Source organism: Mchenga conophoros, linkage group LG1 (genome assembly GCF_057382185.1).
Source record: "Mchenga conophoros isolate Kocher_MC1m ecotype Shallow Benthic linkage group LG1, M_conophoros_male_GT1.1, whole genome shotgun sequence".
NCBI lineage: Eukaryota > Metazoa > Chordata > Actinopteri > Cichliformes > Cichlidae > Mchenga > Mchenga conophoros.
Genome location: NC_140526.1, coordinates 26,087,970 through 26,108,494, shown reverse-complemented (window position 1 = coordinate 26,108,494; position 20,525 = coordinate 26,087,970). Strand labels below are relative to the sequence as shown.

Here is a 20,525-nt window from a genome sequence, read left to right as displayed (position 1 = left end):
GTGTGCAGTGTTTTTGTTCCTTGTAGAATTAGTTGGCCACAAAAAAGGCTAAATATGAATATCTTCAAATGACATAAACACTGTGATCATGATTAAGCACAATAGGCACCGTTTACTGGCCAAAATTCACTATTTGTATCAATAATGTACGTGCACATAGCGAACAGACAGTGTACTTACTGAGCTGCATTCTGAATACAATTTCAGAAGGATTCAAATTAGAGATGTAATACACATCTACCCACCCTATGAAAAACGTGTCTGCATTTATCTGTCCATGAAATATGAATGATGCTGAATGGAACGGCCTTTTCCACAAGTCAGATAAAGGTTTATTGAAGGCCAGAGTGAGAAGGATAGAGGTTGCCATGGCTACAAGTGTGAAAAGGGCATCTGATCAGACTTCTGACCAGTCAATTAATCTTGGAATTGCATTTTCTTTTATCAAAAGGTTCACTCGCGATTCAAAATTAATTGCTCCGAATAAAAAGGAAAAAAAAAGAAGGAAATTGTGGGGAATCAAGACTCTTTGAAAAAATACAGTAACGCAGGAGTCTTAAGATTAAGGCTGCCACGGGGGGAAGATGGGTGAATATTTAAGATGGATTGAAGTCTGAATAGTTAGTTTGTTTCCAGTGTGCAATGGAAGAGAAAGCTTATTATTCAACAACATAACTTTTAAAAGACTTAATTTCCTCCTGATTGTTTCAGATGTAAAAATGTAAAGTCATGCCCTCTTTTATTTTTTATCTCCAAAGTGTTGCAAGGCCATAGAGAGGACTCTATGATATCCTATACGTATAAAAGTAAGGAATTCATTATATACTTTTATACTGAAATTGCAGATATTCCCCACATTATGCACATTATGTTCACATAACATAACAGAGTATGTTTTTAGCTATTCAACTGTCTATTTGAATAGCTGTATTCCCTTGTGTTGTCTTGTTGTTGTGTGTGTAAGTCGGGGGGGGGTCCTATTCCTCTGTGGGGCAACCTGCATATGGCCAATAAAGCATTCATTCATTCATTCATTCATTCATTCATTCATTTAGCCACCTACTAAGCCACTGTAGCAGCAAATACCTTGACCAAGACATAGTATGAGTACTGACAATAAAGATGAAGTCAATCTGAAGCCAATGCTGACCAACTTCAAATTTCTTGGGTTCTAATTGTAACGTTCTTGATCCCTTACCAACTTTTTAGGCAAGGAAAATGTTTAAAATCCACCAGGGAGGCAATCCAATTTCATAAAATGTACCCATTATATATATATTTATACATATAAACTGTTCGCCTCCCAGCTCCCAGGACTCACTCTCTTCTCATCACCATAAATTGCTGAACACCTACAGAGAAGACAACCATCTTGGAAACAAAGAGCTAAATACGGCATCATCATTTATTTATGTAGCAGATCTGTGCGTGCACTTACATCACTGTTTAGTCATATTTGTGCCAGGAGTTTGTGTGCGTGCGAAAAATTGACAAAAGTCTGACATTTCCCCTTATTCTGAGACATTCACGAGCTGTGGGATGCTGTGGGGGTGGGGATTTTTTATCACCCCTCAACAAATAACAGAGGAAAGTACATTTCATCACTTTCTACCATGCCGTCACAGAAACACGTCTCTCGCTGTCTTCCCTCACTGTACCCACACTGTCCTTGTAGTATCATATCCTCCCCCTGCCCCCCACCCCCTCCTCTTCTGTCACACTCGAGTATCTCTCTTTAAAACAAGGCAAGAGGCGTTTTGATTATCATAATCCAGTCGCAGCTAATTAGGATAGGTCAGCTGGTACAGTTAAACAGCATCCGGCCCCTTCTATTCTTTCTGCTCTTCCTCAATCATCAGCTCTCTCTCTCTCTCTTTCTCCATTTGCTCGGACAGCTATATCAGTGGGTAACATCTCCCAACACCACTGCCGCCTGTCTGTTCGTGATAGCGACTGTGGCAGTCATCTCCACAGAGGCGAGCGATGTGCTGCCAGCCACTCCGCTAGAGCCAGACAAGCCCACATTAATGTCTGCTGCAGCAGGCACGCTGGAGCATCAATTAATCAGCGTTTAAAACTGGCAAAAAAATGCATTTGATATACGCTTAATTATAAGCTCAATATAAGCTTAATTAATACATTGCTACCACTTTTGCGGAGCTAATTAATCAATTTGAGAGTGATCTGTGGTGCGAAGATGTCCAGATGATGTTGTCTAGCAGGATACTGCTGAACACTGGGCATCAGAGGAGGTGATGGATTGCACGGACGGTACGAGGTTAATGTATGTTACTCGTGGCAGTTACTGAAAAAGAGGAGAAAGGAGGAAAAAAGCCAACGAGAATGTTAAAAATAGAAATTAAAATAAAAAACAAAGACACAGTTGTAGATACGCTGTAGGCTACAACCTAGCAAGTATAGGGGCTATGACTAAAACAGGGTTGGGAATTGATTGGGACTTGAACTACATGCTTTGTGCACTTGTAGTTCTGTTTATACGGAGCCAGTGAATGAGGCCGCAGTGTTCTGGCAGGAAAGCAGAGAGAGCTACAGAGAGTAATTGGGAGGGCTACGCTTAGAGGGAAACAGAGGACTTAAGATGGGATGAACGAGGGAAGGAGAGGAGGGGGGCAGAGAGGGAGAGAGAGAGACCTATGAAGGAGATGCTAAGTGCTGAGATCTGAAGAAAATAAGCCTGCAGGAATACGACCCCAGAGACAGTGACCAATGACAATCTCCCTTTTCTTTCTCCTTTTTTTCTCCCATCTGATAATAGACAGACCTGCGTCCTTCCATGTGGAGCACGAGAGTGCGCGCGCGCACACACACACACACACACACACACACACACACACACACACACACACACACACACACACACACACACACACACACACACAGAGTTTTATTTAAATATTAGGCAGAACCTGACTGTGGCCACATCATATTCCCTTTTAATAGTTCACGTTTGAGTTTCCTCTATTGCATTTATTCTTTGATTTTTGGTTATTTTTTTAAAAGAAAGTCTCATCAATTAGGCATAAAATGATTCAGTACCAATAAAGACAACAGTAGCACTAAGAGTGACTGACCATGACTGCATCGTGTAATATTTAGGTGTGGTTTAACTCACAGCGAGGCCTTTCAGCATTCAACTGGTATTTTTGCAAGTTAATAAAGACAAGCTGGAACACCGCCAGAGCGATGTGTACCACACCTCACTTCTCACTACCACTCCAGCACCAGGGTTTGGCCTCCTGCTCCAGCCCTCCCCCACAGGCCTAGCTAAGCCTGCATGTTATTGGCAAAACACAGCCAGCTGCAGCCAGTTAACTGTCTAATCTCACATCAATCGATTTCCCCAAACAAGGAGCGGTAGAGAAGTGTAACGAAAGTCATGGAGCGGGGCTGAAAACAGAGCAGAGGGTGAGAATAAAGTGAGCGAGAACAGGCAGTTTATAGCCCTTCACTGAGCTTCCAGCACCGCTGGCCTTCGCGCGTATATGTGCGTATTGATGCGATCTTTTGTACGAGAACAAGACATTCCTGATCGAAGCAACACGCAGGAAGGGCGGAAGGACAGGTCGCAGCTGGCGCAAAGGCCGACGGGGTCAGCACGCATTCGTCCGACACCACCAGCAACAGCTTTTGCACGCCGACTAATGCCCCAAACTCTCTCGTCTCCCTTTGTCATGTGTCTTGTGTGTAGAAATGCGATCCATTTACTCCCTCTTGGACAATTAAATGAGAACATTTTCAAAATGAGAAACATATGGAGCTTTTTAATTGTCCAATTTCTCTTGCCAACATGTGTGGGCTTTTTTTCCCATTCTAAAAACCAGTGAAAAGGAAAAAAAAAAAACGCTATCCAGTGAGACATGCATATTGCAGCACAGAGTGTTGCACAAATTGTCATTGTCCTTCCGCAAGAAGTAAAAACAGCCCGTCTGTTCCCTGGATTAATAGCGTCATTATTGAGAATCCATGTTCAGGATACAGGACTGTACTGCCGCATCCTGTCAGCCAGACTTGGGAAATCTGTATCTCTGTGGGAATCTGTGTTTTTCCTAGCAGGTAATGATGCACGCCGATGTACACGACTGGCTGAAACCGCAGGGAGAATTTCACCTTCCCGCCCTATCACCTTACACCACACCCGTGTGTGATCTTGACTTCCTGCTTCCTTCCCCTGACCCTGCACGAATCATGTGAGGTCGCTGGGGTGCGAGGGACCCCAACAACTCATATCTGGGGAGTTATTGTTCTACACATGTCATGTGTAATCTGCCCGACCCGCAGCGCTTAGAATAATTATTCATATTTAATCACCGCAGTACAAAGCTACATCGCCTGCCGCTCACTAAGTCATTTTCCATGTTACATTATCAAAGTTTCAGAGATGGGTGCTCGAGGAAGGGGACTAAATGGAGAAGCTGAAGTAGTTGGGCTTATAAAAACATAATGGGCTTGTCTGCTTTGATAAACTGAGGACGTGTATAGAATGCACACTCGCTCACACCCTCCGATACAACCGCACACCCCCATGCACTTTAAATGTGAAAAGTGCAGAGAACAAAGTAGGGGAAATAAAGTAGCCAAGTATAAGTTCAGATTGGGAGCGCTCAGGCAAGTCAAAAGCTCAACCATTAATACAAATAACTTGAGCTGAGCACAGAAAACGAATTGAGTCCTTTTTTTCTTTTTCCCTTATTCAAGTGTGTTGGCCTGCACGACGCTCCTTTATTTCTCGTGTAATCACATTTTTTTCCGGTAAGGGCTCACCTTGCTCCAGGGGTGGTGGTTTCACGCCTGCAGCCTTCAGCTTGAGGGCTTCTTTTGCAGACATATCACAGCAGGAGCCTTTGTTGGTGTCCTGGTCACTGTCAGCCTGGTCGCTGTCACCATGACCGCTGTCTCTGAGGCTTGCTCGCTCAGGGTCTTTGAATGTTGAACTACTACACAAACAAACAAATAAAAAAAAAGGACTGTGAGTGCTGAGTGTGGTGGAGGATTTCTTAGTGGGTGTTTTTTAACCCTCCAAGGAAGTTTAGAGACACCATTCTTGAATGCCAAGCAAGGAACATTATTATAATGATTTAAGGATTTAGGATGTAATAAAATGCTTCTAAAAATACTGCACAAGCTTTGCTGTCTGCTTTGAGTCCAATCCTGTGTGTGATAATGTTCTAGTAACACAGAATATTTTTAGTGACCGACTTTCAAGCTAATTTAATGTACACGACCGTCTTCTTCCTTTTATTACTCACTACAGTTCATTGTCAGCGCAGTTAATGTTAAAGTAGTTTGTGGGGAATAAAATAAAGCTGAAAAAAACGAACAAACAAGGGTCTGATGTCTAGTCAAGGCCACAGATCTCAACCCTTACCTTTGAACAAACTGTTGTCTGCTACCCATATAATTAGGCTCCGTGGGGAAATTGTCCGTCTGTTGAGAAGAGAGAGAGACAAAAGTATGTTGTAAGCATGAAAGAAATGAGTCCTGCTGCGAAACAAGAATTCCTAGTGACATATGATTAATTATGCATAAAAAAATAAGGCAGAGGACAGATTAGGGGTGATAAAAGCTATAAAATTAAAAAAAGGGAGCCCTACATGGCCAAGATTTGAGCATTTCATTAACCACATAAGGCAGGCTAATTAGCCATTTGAGAGTAAACCACAGAGCTGAACATCAAATCTGGCAGACATCATATAATCAATGAGCGCTAGGACAACAGTCTCGATGAAAATAGAGAACATTGCCGATACGGTTCTGGAGTCCTAGTCGGACTGTTTGTGCAGAATTTAAAATGCTATTTGCTCCTTGTTCCTTTAACAACATCTCCACGGGAATCTGCTGACACTCTAAGAATATCCTGCACTTTTTTTTGTCCTTTCTATTTTTGTGCACAAAAATAAATTGTTTGTGAGGAAGCGCATCTTGCATGTGCTGGAGCCTGTGGTGCTTTATTTCATATGGGTAACCCGATCGCACACAGGGGCCTTCTACTAACGTGAATCGATAGGAAACTAAAACACATGCACATGGATGCAAAGAAACAGAATGACGTCTGTGATAAAGCATAGCAGTATAATGAAATACTGGTAGAAGCCCTACTGCATAAACAGGATAAAGCACCGTATGACTTGAAGTTTTACAGGGTAGATCAGTGTCGTGGTTTTGATCATGTTAAAGGAAAATCTTCAGAATTTCCAGAAATAGCTAAAGTTACAAAAAATGAAAAAAACTTGCAAGATATATAGACTTCTCAGCAAAAACACAGGGAGAGGGAAAGTTATATGCTTATATTTAGGCGAAATTATTGCGAGGATATAAACCAAGTCATGCTCAGGTAGGGAGGAATGGTGGAAACAAATGTCTTTGAGAGATATAGCTTTCATAGTGTTGTAGCAGTATTCATCACAGCAACACAAATAATTACCCTGTGTTGTGCACAACTCTCTGTGTCTTGAATTCGTGGCGGTTAAATGTCATGTTTAGTGAGTAATGTCTACTTGTGCCAGAGTTTTTCACATGCACAGCTTGACTCACAGTCGATAGAGTATTTCAATGTCATCCGTGCGCAGCGGTGGCTCGGTATGAAAAAGGGTGTGTGAAGGTCAGGCGGGCCACCTCAGTTCTTTGACCTTCCATGCTTTCACCAGCACCTTTATCTCTACCTAAACACTTTATTCTGCCTCAGCCTTCAACCAATACTAAAAGAAAACACCCACAGATTATGTCAAAGACTGGAATCTGACCACGAAGTAAGGAGAAGAATGAATGAAATCGTTTGGCATTGAAATGATAACAGCCTGCGTTTTTTTTTTTCTTTTTTTTGAAAAAGAGAGTTGGGAGTTTTTATATTGATGTGCCCCTTCTGTACTTTTATGACCAGGGTATCAACCTTGGGCATATTTTTCAATCAACTCAGCTGTGTTAGCATTGAGCAGGAGGAAAGGACATTAACAGAAAATAGTTTTCCTGCCGGTTATATGGTTTAATTTATTTTCCACACCTGTGCACACAAAACAAATAATATCCTTGTGAACAGAACTTTTACTTTTTCATTATTACAACAGACTCAAAAAGTTATTTTTTGTCATCCACATGGACCAAAAAACCTTGAAATGTCAACGGTCTGTTGTACATTAGCATTAAATTTGCTTTGATTAGCACGATGAATGGAAATGCACATCCCCATTGCACGGTAAATACGATGGTATTTTGTTTGGTTTGTTATCAAAAAGGGAAAAGAGACATTTCACACCTAAATTACATGCTCCACCCCGCACGAGCCAATAAAAAGCACATTAAGCCACTTCATAGGACCCTGTTTCCTGCCAACTATTCCAGGCTGATCTTAAGGCTCCATCTCTTCCTGCCTGTCTGTACTGCCCAACCCTTTCACTACAATGGGCCCCTTTCCAATTAATGGGTCGATAATAGCCGGCACGAGATGCTTTGTACTGAGCCGGTCAGCGCCCGCAATGAATACAGGATAATCTGAGGGAAGGTGATAAAAAGTGGATCATGTCTGTTATCTTACTGTTATGATTTCTAGTAGTATTATTAAACGCTGTATCAAAGAGTTAATTAATTAGTTTAACATTAAAAGTGCAGCTGACTGTTTCATACTGCGTGTTTCCCAAATGTGAAACCTCATGAAAGTGATCTGAATAAAAAGAAAAAGAAAATCTAAGTAAATTGAGTGGAACTAAACTGACCAAAACTGCAGTATCTGTATATTTGGCCTATGATGGTTAAAAATCTGACTCATTTACTGGCCTAAAATATGAGTTTTAGACCTTAAAGGCTCAGAGAAGCACTGAACCCATTTAACGCGAGATGAATTCAGTAGTTCTGGGTCGATCTACTTTGTGCAGATATGATCAGAGGTTAGGTTGTTTGGTAGCGTGGATGAAAATTGCAAAAGCATGTTGTCGATTTGAAGTGAATGATGCGTTGTATCTGCTCCATGTAGCAAGGCCACAGAGGTCAGAAAGATACTGAGTACAGTGAGGCTGAGTAAGTGTAAAAAGCTGCACTCTATTCTGTATTCCCATTCAGGTCCCAAGACTGACCGCTCAGACAGCCGGCCGATTGAGACAAATGGGACGAGCATATTGGAGTGCTATTCTATTCTCAGGGCATGCTGGTGCATTTTGGGGCACTCTTCATTTCTATGGGGCTATATTTGTGCATATCAGCCTATGTGTGTGTTTGCGTGTGTATTTGATATCTTAGGTAGGAATGGTGAACGAGGACAAATTGCAGATTCTCTTTCACACATCAATGGATTGCTCTCTTTTATTCACAGGAACAAGAGTACACCCCCTCCCTCCACCTACCCTGTTAGGTATGATACATGCATTTGTCCTTTACTGTCTGCCAGGAAAACACACACGCACACACAAACACACATTATTCTCATTCAGTGTATGCTTGTGAGCACATGCGTTTCTTCACATCAGGCAGTGCGAGTGGCTCCTACTCAACCCCTTCTCTGTAAGCTAAAAGATAAACCCTCTGTTATTATGCGTTGCTATGTATCTGAGTGACATCATTCCTACTGGAAAACTTAGAGCGGATTAGCTAAAGCTATACAGAAAAAAAAAACATGTAAAACAGAGAAAATTAAAGGAACCGATCATTTTTGTGCAGTGGAAGCTGGAAATACATGAAAACAAAACACACACACACAAAAAAAAAAAACAGAACGTCAGTAACATAGTAGCTCTTTCTGTTCATGACTCATCACAATTTAGAGGTTATTGTAATGTGCAAAGTGCAAACACAGAGTTACAGGTTTTGTTGTCTTTTGGCTCTATTGCGCCCACCAATAAGAACTAAAATCCAGCGAGAAGTCAAGGAGGCTGGCAAACAGCAATGTCCACAACAAACTTATCTCGTTTCACTAAAATCTGACCAATCCTGTAGGGGAGCAGTGATTCCTGTGAAGCAACAAATGCAACCTTGATTAATAAAGGCTAATTAGTTGATCATTGTGTGCAAGTTTCACCAACATCTTAACTTTACCCAGGAGGTAAAGTGACAGGAACAGGCAGACGGTGGACGCCTCGCCCATAAAAACTGAAAACGAAAGGCATAAAAGCAAAGGGAAAAACATCTTAAGAAAGGGGTGGAGACAATAATTACACTGCAATGATAATCAACTGGCTCAGATGCACAAGGGATCAGATCAACTTAACATCCAAATATCTTCCTAGAGACAATCAACCAACCAATCAATCAATCAATCAGTCGTCAGTTAAGTAAGGCTCTTACTTAACTTCTAAATAACCTAAAAGGGGTCCAGTCCAAACAAGTAAACCAATGACAACTCAACAACCACAGTTAGCCCGTGTGAGTCTAGATACTACTTTAACATTGTTTCAGCAACAAACTGGTGATTTGTGCAAATGGATGTTTAGTGTAAAGAAAGGCCTCTTTTTGCTATGTGATACAAAAAAAACCCCCACTGGACTGTTACTTTCTGTGACTAATCTCAAAGAGAAGGTCGTCCGATATAACACTGCAAATTTAAAGGTTTTTTGATACATTTTTTTTATTTGTTTTTTAACTACCAAGCACACAGGTAATGGTGAGTGACCTGCAGGCTCTGTGTGTACATAGTCTAATGAACAAGGAACAAGAGAGAATAAAAACAATCATAATACACCAACGATGGCAGAGCCTTTCACCATATCAGACTCAGGTTATTTTACACTAGAGTTCAGGTTTCAGGTTTCTCCACCACAGACAGAAGAAGCAGCGCTCGCAGCATCAGAGAGGGGTGCGTATCTGCAGCATCCCCCTTCCACGAGCACGTTGTGCGAGTGCTACGCATTACAACTCTGCCACAAAGCTTCCACCTTTTTCGACAGCATTCCACGTGCCGCTCTTCCCTCGACACCACAGAGACTGGCAGTGGAGGAGGAAATAGCTTCACTCCTGAATAAGGAAGCAATAATGACAGTCCCTCAGCCAGAGGCACAGAGGGGCTTTGTCTCCAGAGTTTGGTGCTTTAAAGTCATTTACAGCATTATGTCTGAAGAAATGAGGCACTGCATTCAAAAAAAATTTCAGTAAAAAATTACAATTTCAGATGAAACGAGATGCATTTTGTATGCAGATACAGTCATCTACAAAACCGCCCTCATTAATATAGTCAGAACGATTAAATCTTTACTAATAGCACTCCTTCAGTTATACAGAGAAGCTTCTTATAGTTTTACACATTACTACGCAAAATGCCATACCCTCCCTCCCCCCTGGTAATGGGCTGCTCTAATGTATAAACATCATCATAAAATAGTCTTTGAAAGAAGAATTTTTCACATTAAGACAATTTTGGATTTCAAGGTGACATGGCATTCTTTAGACATATGTGGCGCAGGCACGATACGCAGGCTGAAAATATGCCTTTCGATAGGACTATGAAGGCTTTCTCTAAGGGAAAACATCTTTTTGCAACGTTTTATGGTATGTTGCACACGGACCTATCTGACTCCACTCTTCAACTCTATATCTTTTTTTAAATGTAAGTGCTTTTAGTTTGGCTTTGATTTAGCCCTGTAAAGCCTCAACCATGAAATAATTGCTAGAAAGTTCACATTTTGGGGGGAAACCTGAGATTTTATTGAACCTTCTGACCTAAAAAACGTAACTGTAATAATGTAATTATTAATTAAATTGTATCAAATTAAAAATATGTGCCATTGATTTAGTTCTTTTGTGGGGGGGAAATCACACTTATATGGAGGTCTCAAATCATCTCATGTATGCAGGGACAAAAGAAAAATCCTTTGCAATTATTTTGAAGTCGCTCTACTCAGAATGACAAGCAAAAAGGAAAAAACTCTGTAAATTTCTCCGCTGGTTGCATTTCTACCACACGTCAGCGGCACTCAAACACTTAAATACAACCTCTAGCATAATTCTAAGGTGCCCGGGTGAGCCGTGCTGTTGACAGAAGTTCAAAGCAGTAGTTAAACTGGTGTCTCCCATGTGTGAGCAAGTGCAGCTGTATAAATGACACGAGGCACAGCTAAAATCAAGCATGCGTGCTCAGCAGCCCTCTGTATAAAGCAGAGAAAAGGCTAAAAAAAGGTTTCTTTATGCAGTGCTGTGAATCATCAGGAAGGGGCATTCACACCTGGCCTGTTGTTGTTTATTTTGCCACACCTCTAGTACAGCAACCTTTGAATTCAGCTACTTTAATTTTACAGATATGCTGATTATGTGTACACATGAAAAGAAACCCTGTGGTTGTCTTTTCTTATGAAAACAAAAACACATCGATTATAAGAACATATTGGGAAGCAGGTTTGATATTTTGCTTCCAATGAGCCAAAATTTTAAAGACTTTCTGAAGGTCTTTTCAAAGTTATTTCTTTTGACACTGGCTGCTTTTTCACTAACTTCAGCTCAGTCCTTGTAACTGACCGTTTTGTTTGAGCCACAACACTGACCTATGAATCATTCAAGTACAAAAAAGGGCACCTAAGTGGAGAAAAGAATCAGTGTTTTGTCTACATAAAGCAGACACATTAGCAAAAAAACAGTTTTAAATGTATCTTTAGCCACTTTGTTACCAGTAGAAATGTTGCGAAAAGGCAATTTGTTTAGTTGACTTGATAAAAATCTATTTTAAAAAAAGCCAAAGATAACACAGTGTCACAGACATAAAAGACTATTTCTGCTCCAACAAGGTAATTCTCAAAAAGCTATTAGCTAAAAACCATATGCACATCATAATGTCTCATTATGGTGTGCATTTGAGAAAAGTGGAGCAGTGAAAGACAAAAGAAGAAGTGGTGACCCTGAAAACTACGCACAGCAGATGAATAGTATCTGAAAATCGCAGCCTGACTAGACCTGACTAGGGCTGTGCGATATGACGAAATATATCGGATGACAAAATGAAAATATCTATCGTTTCGTATTATACACTATTGTTTGTTTCATGGTAGGGCTGGGCGATATATCGAGTTTTTTAAAAATATCGATATATTTTCATACGAGATATAAGATGTGACAATATCGTTTATATCGATATAGTCTATGTTACGTTATAATTATACTTGTGGAGCCGCAGGTTTGCCTCTCTTTCGTCCACTTTTGTCTCTACGCAACGTTACTCGGCCTCGCCTCTCCTTCACTGAACACAACTCCCCCTCCCCCATAGCTTCACCTGCAGGCAATGACAAGATGAAAGCGGAAAATCTCCGTTAGCGAGTTACCATGTGTGGGGCTGGACGGCGTCAACGTGTTAGCGAGCTAACCACGCTAACGACATGCAGCCCGGAAGGGCTGCACGGCCTAAAATCCTTTCATTTTCTCAAAAATCGACAGTGCGCAATATGTATGAATTCTGGTTGTGCTTACTGACCGCGAACCGATTTTATGTGGTACACAGCGCTCAGCAATCTGTCAAAAAATGTTTTAATATGACTTTGCTAAGCTACGGAGCTGCACCGCTTGATGGATTGTCGGAGGATTACGGCTACCGGGGAGGAGCCTCGCGGAGTGATACGTACCGTGCTTCAACGTAATATTACCGTACTGTGTGTGTATAAGGACCACAAATGGCACCTGTTCAGAGACGTGGTGCAGCTGTGAAATCTGTCTTTGTTATTATGCTCAGCGTCTTCTAGTTTACATTTTGACTGCACAATTGTGAGCTTTTTGTTATGCACAAAAACAACATTGTTTTCTTTTATTTATGGACCATGATTATTTAATAAATGCTGATAATTTATTTTTGAGTAATTTCTTCATGTACATCTACGCTGTATGTAAATAAAAGTGCCCGTGTGACATCTGGGACACAGTGTGACTAAGAACTCTCTTTTTGTTCTTAACTTATGGCTTTAAAAAAAAAAATCGAGATATATATCTTATATCGCCATGCAGCTAAAAAATATCGAGATATGAATTTTGGGTCATATCGCACAGCCCTATTTCATGGTATCGCAATATTTTTTCATCGTTTAGATGGTCACCACGTGGATGCAGGCACAGAGAAAACCAGCATGGACAGTGAAGATGAGGCAGAACCAGGTAGCTCCAAACAGAAGGACCAGTCACAAAAAATCGAGGACCTTATTCCTACATGAGCGGCTACCTCTGCAGCATGGACATGGTTTGGTTTTGAAAAGTCTGACATGGACAGAAAACTGTACTATGCAAATTATGCCACAAACTGATCCCCACCACAAGTTCAAACACGACAAACCTCTTCAACCACCTAAACAAGAATCACGTGAAAGCGTATGGAGAGAGTTTACAGATGAGAAGGAACAAAAATGCACTATTTTGAGATGTATCGTTATCGGGATGAGAAACGTCTTATATTGGGATATGAGATTTTAGTCATATCGCACAGCCCTAGACCTGACTCGGGACCTGAGAAATGCATCTGGCCCTTCAGTTTATCCACCTACTCTTTCAAAAAAGTCTCATCAGAAATTGTCTCATTGGGAGGGGAGTGTCAAGAAGCAACTGATAGAAGGCTGAGGTACACAAATTACACAAGAACTGGTCTGAGAATCAGTGGCAACAAGTCTTATGGAGGCCGAATCCAAATTTAAAGTTTTCAGTTTAAACAATATGCACAGAAGAGATCAACAGTAAGCATCTACGGGTATCTGTAAAACATGGTGGAGACTGGTTTGGGGCTGCATTTCAACCAGTGGTGTTGGACCACTGGATGGCTGGATTGACAAATATGAATGCAAAAAAGTACTACTACTACTAACTATTCCTGAAGACTACTTATAGAAATTACAAGAAAGCATACCTAAGAGAGTTCAGGCTGTGTTGAAGAATAAATGTGGTCACACCAAATATTGACTGTCAAGCTCGTTACAATTGTACAAGCTCTGTTTTTGTCTTATATGCTGTATTAACATCTATGTTTGCGTGTATTTCAATAAATCACAGCAGCTATTTCCCATTTTTCTATCAAATCATAAGGAAATGAAGGTTGACTGAAGAATTTTGAACATTACTATATGTATTTCCTGCATTCACAATGCTGCATCATTTTGTCCATGCATTATGAAAGAGGGTTCATTTTATTTGATTTGTTTTTTCAGAAATTCTAAAGGAAGAGAAGAAAGCAGAGTACATCTTGTGAAATCAGTGGCAGCACAACAAAAACATATCAGTGGGGCTTATCTCAGAATATATTGATTATTTGTCCCACTTGTAGTGATTTGTCATTTAAAGCATCTTTACCGACAGCCTTCCAATCTCTTGTACTGAACTCCACTTCGGTACCATGAATCTAATAAACTCGGGCTGAATAAACTTGGCCACTGTGTTAAAGGTGCCACTGCCTTGAAATACTGTGTTTTATTAAAACTACTACAGGGCTTTTTGTAAAATTGCTGGTTTATTATGTAGCTGGTGACTCAGACAGCTCTAATCCAACTCAATAGTCTCATCTTGTTAATCATGGTTTGCCGCAATTCATTATTCATAACAAATGCATTTCTTTTTATTCTTATCATTTATAAATTTTTATATTTATTGTTCATATTCATTTAGTGGGAGTGGGGGCTTTTCTTCATTAGATAGGGCTAAGTAGCACTTTAGAGGCTTTTATGTATAGTCGCATAAACAGCATGACCTCTCCATTGCATATTCATTCCTCGCCAGCAAACACACAATATTCATAATTTGTATGCAACCACTCTGATTGATTGTCTATTATTTTTGGTTGACCATACAGCAGCATTAGAGAAACTATTAGGGGCCCAGCAGAGTGCATGGAGTCGCCCAACTGGCACAAGGGCTTTTTTAAAATTATTATTCTTAGTCTTTATTTAAGAAACGCTGCACTGAAAAGAAATCAGAAAACAGAAAAGAAAGAGATGAATTGTTATTCAAACCACACCATAGTATAAAAGACTAAAATCAACGATAGGTGAGAAGAAAAATAGAAAGACAGCCTGTGTGATTACTGATGATATATCATTCCATTTGAAGAAGAGCCTCAGCAAGTGCATAATATATATAATTTTCTCTTCTGTCTACAAATGACTACTTTGGTAGCATTTCTAAGGTAGGATCTTTATGTGCAACTGGGATTGCTGCATCTGCCTTTAAGAGTAACAGCTATGAAAGAGTCTATCAGTTCTAAGAGCTGCTTTTGTAAAGCACATTCATCTATTTGTAATAATGTTTGTCGTTTAATTTTCCAGACTAAATTACTTGGAGAGCATGAAAAGAACACTCTGGGGGATAAACGCAGCCTGAGTCTAAGAGATGGTCAACAAAGCATTGTTAAAATCTTATTCTTAAGCCTGTCATTATCATCTTGAGAATCAACTCACGCACAATAAGAAAATGCAAACCTCTGGAGAGAGTGCATATCCTTGAACTTGTTTCCCTGGCTTGCACTTACACACAAACTTCACACACACACTCTCACAGGTACAGGAGATCTGACAACCTAGCCTGTTTTATAATGCATGAAAAATCAAACGATGGGGTAAACTACATCCTGCATAAACAAAACGCCACAGACGGCTTGTGTCTTAATACGCAGTGATAGAGAACAATCTGTTTACCGCAAAATTATAATACATATATATAAATATAATTACCAGTTTTTAACTCCTTTGCAAGTAATTGTTTTATTAATTGGCTGATTAAGCCCGTACTGAGCGAATCATCCTTATCTAACTAAAACGAACAACATTTCATAAACAACAATAATGCTGACCAACATCCCCTTGGGGAAAGATTACAATTATCTGCCACACTGGCAACACACAACACATGCTATGTACTATGGCAAACTGTCAGTGTCTCTTTTTTTTTTTCATTCCTTTTCCTAAATGAAAATAAACAAAATGAATGTGACCCACTTTATGATGCATCTGTGGTATGAAAATGCTCCATTCATAAAGAAGATTGATCTGATCAGACCATCAATGAGGGAAATGCAAATGACTCTTAATAAATATTTAATGTTAATAAAAGCATCCTCTTCCTATACATGTTAGAAATCTTGAAATCCAGACACTGGAGGTTTTGTGTATACAGGTGCATACCTTAAAAGCCAGTAGTGCGATACTAGTAGTACTATAATACCATGTGGGGTAGTTACTCCATTAGGCATTAGCGAATACTGCCAATCAGAGGTATGACAGTTTTGTCATTTTTTTAATCTTTTTTTTTTTTCGTTTACCTATAACATCCCCCAAAAATAGAATCATTCTAGACATATTTTTCAAACATAAGAAACAAAAAAGAAACCCTAAGAATGCAATATTGTAAAATTGCACTGCCTGCTCACCAGCTGCTGTACATTTGTCTTTAGGCAAACCAAATGTGGGATTGCTGAAATGCCATGCAAGTGGGATATTCAAGCAGTAAAATTAATTCCAGTTTCATAAGGGTGGCATTGGCACAATTCACATCCTAACAAGCTGCAAACTAAATTCAAATTGAGTGAATTCCTATGACTGACCGTGGGGTTTTGGAATTGAGTGAGAAGTCTGCCATAATCCTCTTCTACCAGACCGGGGAATTGGTCTCTACATGTGTCAGGGTATCAGTGTATGTGTTCATCTGTGCATGTGTGTGTCATTGTATTATCCATGTTGTGAGGAAATAACACTGTCTACACAGCCACATTATGAGTACCTACAGATCTTTTGGGGACAAAAGCAGGTTAGCATAAACTTAACTTAAATGAATTCATGTTTAAAGGGCAAAACTCAGTTTAAGGCTATACTTTACAAGTTCTAGGGCACCTAAGTAACAAATTCAATAGCATAGTCCATGAAAACTGCATATATTTAACTCAAGTTGAGAAACTCAGACCTATATAGGTAGATCATTGTATTATAAACTATATAATAAATCCAAGCTGTTACTAGCCAATAGACTGTGTTTGCTTGATATGCCCACATGGACTGAAACTTGGATTTTCCTGCCAGTGTTTTGATATAAACACAAACTCATGACTGAAGGATTTCATATCAGCCTTTACTCCATTTTTGCTATTGTTTTAAATGGCCCTGAAGTATTGGACACCATGAACAGAGGTCAAAGTTCAAGCAATGTGAGCTTTGACCATTGTGAGTCCACAAACTCATGACAGCGCTTACTGCAGGTGTGCTTTGGTCAACACAGCAACAAACTGTTGAGGTGTCGCTTAAGCCATTTAAAATTATTGGTTTCAGAGCTCAGTGGTGTTGCTGGCACACTGTGTCTCAAAGGGCCACAGAAGTTATGATTAGGCGAGTAGGGTAGGTCTGCCAAAAAAGAATCTAAGTCAGTATAAATGTCCCACCGTGGGAAAATGTGTGCGTGTGTGTGTGTGTGTGTGTGGATCCAGTGAAGGAATATATTTATTAGCCAGTAAGTGTGCCTTTAGTGATGTCATTCCAAAACCAAACTCACCAATTTTCAACATGTTTATTTAATTGCTTTATCATATCATATCATAAACAGTTAGGAATTAGGCACATCTTGCTCATACTGGGATAAACCCAATTTTTTCTTCTGAACTGCCACGATTCCTCCTGATTTAGTTGCCGTCATTGCCTGATGTGAGCCCATAAGAAGATGGGTGCACAGAGTGATTAAGCTGACACCAAATTCTAAAACGTGCCATCCAAATGAAGAAAACTGCAGAAACTGAGACTCAGCACCGACAATAGTTCATTCATCTGATCAGATAAATAATGTGTCATTTCAAAAGCTCTTTCAAAAGATCAGATACACCATTAGAGGATCTGTTGGGAAATTCTATGCTATGCTACCTAGCAACCCTTCATATCTTTTATTAAAAGTATGGCAGCTTATTAACACATAACCCCAAAGTTATTAGTGTACTCGATGTGTTAGATAAAATGACTGCTTATTTTTATATATTACTGAGAAAACATATCAGTCATTTCTAAGTATGTTTATATCCTTGTTCTGGTGTTCTAAGGGTAGGCGGGAGGAGGTTTGAGATTAAATTGTTTTCTCATCTCAGTTTTTATAGTCTTTACTGTATTTTGCCGTGGAAAAGATAAAATAATAGGACGTTTTTGGCGAGCCACTATGACCTGTAGCCTCAGTTTTCCCGGCCTTAGCTGACATGAGTGGCACTAAGTGCGGTCTTCTGTATCGAGATGCTCTTCTGCACACCGTGGTTGTATTGAGTGGTTATTTGAGTTAATGCTGCATTTGTATCAGCTCTGTAATATTTTATCGTTTTTTAGACCATCCTCTGTAAAACCTAGAGATGGCTGTGCAGGAAAATCCCAGTAGATCAGCAGTTTGTGAAATACTCAGACCAGCACACCTGTTAATACCAGGCAGGTTCAGAGTCTCTTAAATCACCTTTCTTCCCCATTCTGATGCTCAGTGGCTATAATGTGATTGGCTGATTAGATATTTGCATTAACGAGGAGCTCAACAGGTTCCCCTAATAAAGTGTGCAGTGAACGTATGTGAATGAAGTGGTGACTGAGACGAGTATATATTCATATACTGTTCTGGAGCCAGAATAATGAAGTGCAGTCGCAGTTATGTGCAGAGCAGTATAATGAGGCAGCCTGTTCGGTAGTTGGCACTCAAATACCAAGCCAAAAATAATTATATAGGACCTGCAAATTAAATAAAATTGCCCTAAATTACAGCCTCCTAAAAAAAAAAGAGGCAGACTGGAACATGTTGTGACCATATCTCTATTTTCCAAAAAGTACGCCTTGTTCTAATCTTACTCAAAAATTAAAGGCCTTGTTAAATTTGCAGTCATCTTCTGCAGTATTACTGTATGGATGGAGTTCCTACCAGCACTGCCGTTTAGAGCAGGGCGATATGACAAAAATATTCATCACGATATAGATTTGAAAATTTGCAATAACGATATAACTGACGATAATTGACACTAGACAAAATACTTTGCAACTCCACAATTTTATTAGTGCAAAAAAACCCATCAATGTATTTTCACTTAAACAAGCAGCTGTTTTTTGCATTAAATTTATATAAAAATGTAACACTACAAATGCAAATTCCTTCTTGCTGACAGTTTAACCAAAAGGCATTTCCAGTGGAAATTGGCCGACATATCCTCAGCATACACAAGTATAATATCCACAAAACTTAAAAAGAGTTTATACACACAATACGGTAATATTATGTTGAAGCACCGTACGTATCACTCCGCGAGGCTCCTGCCTACGATAGCCGTAATGCTCCGTCAATCCATCAAGCGGCGCGGGTTCGTAGCTAAGCAAAGTCGTACTAAAACATTTGACAGATTTTTGAGCGCCGTGTACGACATAAAATCATTTTGAGGTCAGTAAACACAACCAGAATTCATGCATAAGGCACACGGGACTATAAGGGGCACTGTCGATTTTCAGAAAAATCAAATGATTGATTTTAAGTGTGCCGTATTTTCCAAAAAACACGGTAATAACGACGGCCCGCTGGCATGCTCTACCAAAAATAGTGCTCTGTTGTGTATCTGATGGACGAAAGCTAAACCAGTTTCACACCACTGAAGTTGCAGCATTTTTACAAACCAATTCTGGTTCATCCGTTTCATTCAAAGATCCACTTTCGCCCTTGTCATTCTCCGTCGCCACCGTGCCTTTTTCGCCATGTGCGTATGAAAACAAAGACACTGCGCATGTGTGTTTTACCCATATTCTATCGCGATATTTCATGTTCTTATCGTTGCCCAACATTATACCAGTATTACCGTGAACGGTATGATACGGCCCAGTCTTAGCTGCCATCTCTGCAGCCAGCTCGCAGAAAACTTTTCTGAAGAGGAGGGGCATCACAACACGGCATGTTTGTTCTTCTATCAACACAATCCACATCTGTGGCAGTTTAGCCTCAGGAGTAAATGATAAATGTGGCTTTTGGCATACATATTTATTCCAACACACAAAAACCCTTAACGCAGCAGTTTGCCAGCTTTCTAAAATAGCAGTGTTGTTTTCCCTCAATGCTTGAGACATTTTATGTAGACTAACCAGCTGGTCTGGGAAGCTTACAGCTGGGACCAGTCTTAGTATTATTGATAAAAGAAAATATGTGAACTTGGGGTAAAAGAAAAGTGAATGAGGATTGGGAGATAGAGGACTTTAGCTAAAGCTACATTATTTATACACCTTTGAAACTGAGGGGAAAGCATGAAAAAAAGAAAAGGTGTGTAGTGTATGATGATCTTGATGCACTAGATACTAATCATTCAGTACTTGCTCATCAATAGTTACAAAAGCTCTGCAGTTAACTGAAGTCATGAGTCAGCTTTGACCTTCCTTAACTCATTATTCCAATGCCAAGTCAGCCCGAAAATCTAAAGCAGAGCTAACACACTGTTCATATCTAAGTGTAGGAAGGAGCAGGAATATAGTATTTGAGCACTAAGCACTTTTCAATTTGAAGTAAAAAGTCTGACAGCTTGATAAATATGCTTGTTTGTTTTGGTTCAGAAGACTGACAGCCCCCTAATGTCTGTTCACTAAATATGAACTTTATGGTGACAACAA

General features: G+C 39.9%; 1 protein-coding gene across 2 annotated transcripts in view; it reads right to left on the bottom strand.

The window, feature by feature from the left end:
* pcdh17 (protocadherin 17) overlaps positions 1-20,525 on the bottom strand; it is a 67,218-nt gene that overhangs the window by 32,338 nt on the left and 14,355 nt on the right. For both annotated transcript variants that reach the window (XM_085272097.1, XM_085272105.1), the window contains exons 3-4: positions 5,387-5,445; positions 4,783-4,955 (exon numbers count right to left, since the gene is read on the bottom strand). In XM_085272097.1, coding sequence (XP_085128223.1) covers positions 4,783-4,955; positions 5,387-5,445 — 232 coding nt within the window. The remainder of the gene's footprint in view (positions 1-4,782; positions 4,956-5,386; positions 5,446-20,525) is intronic.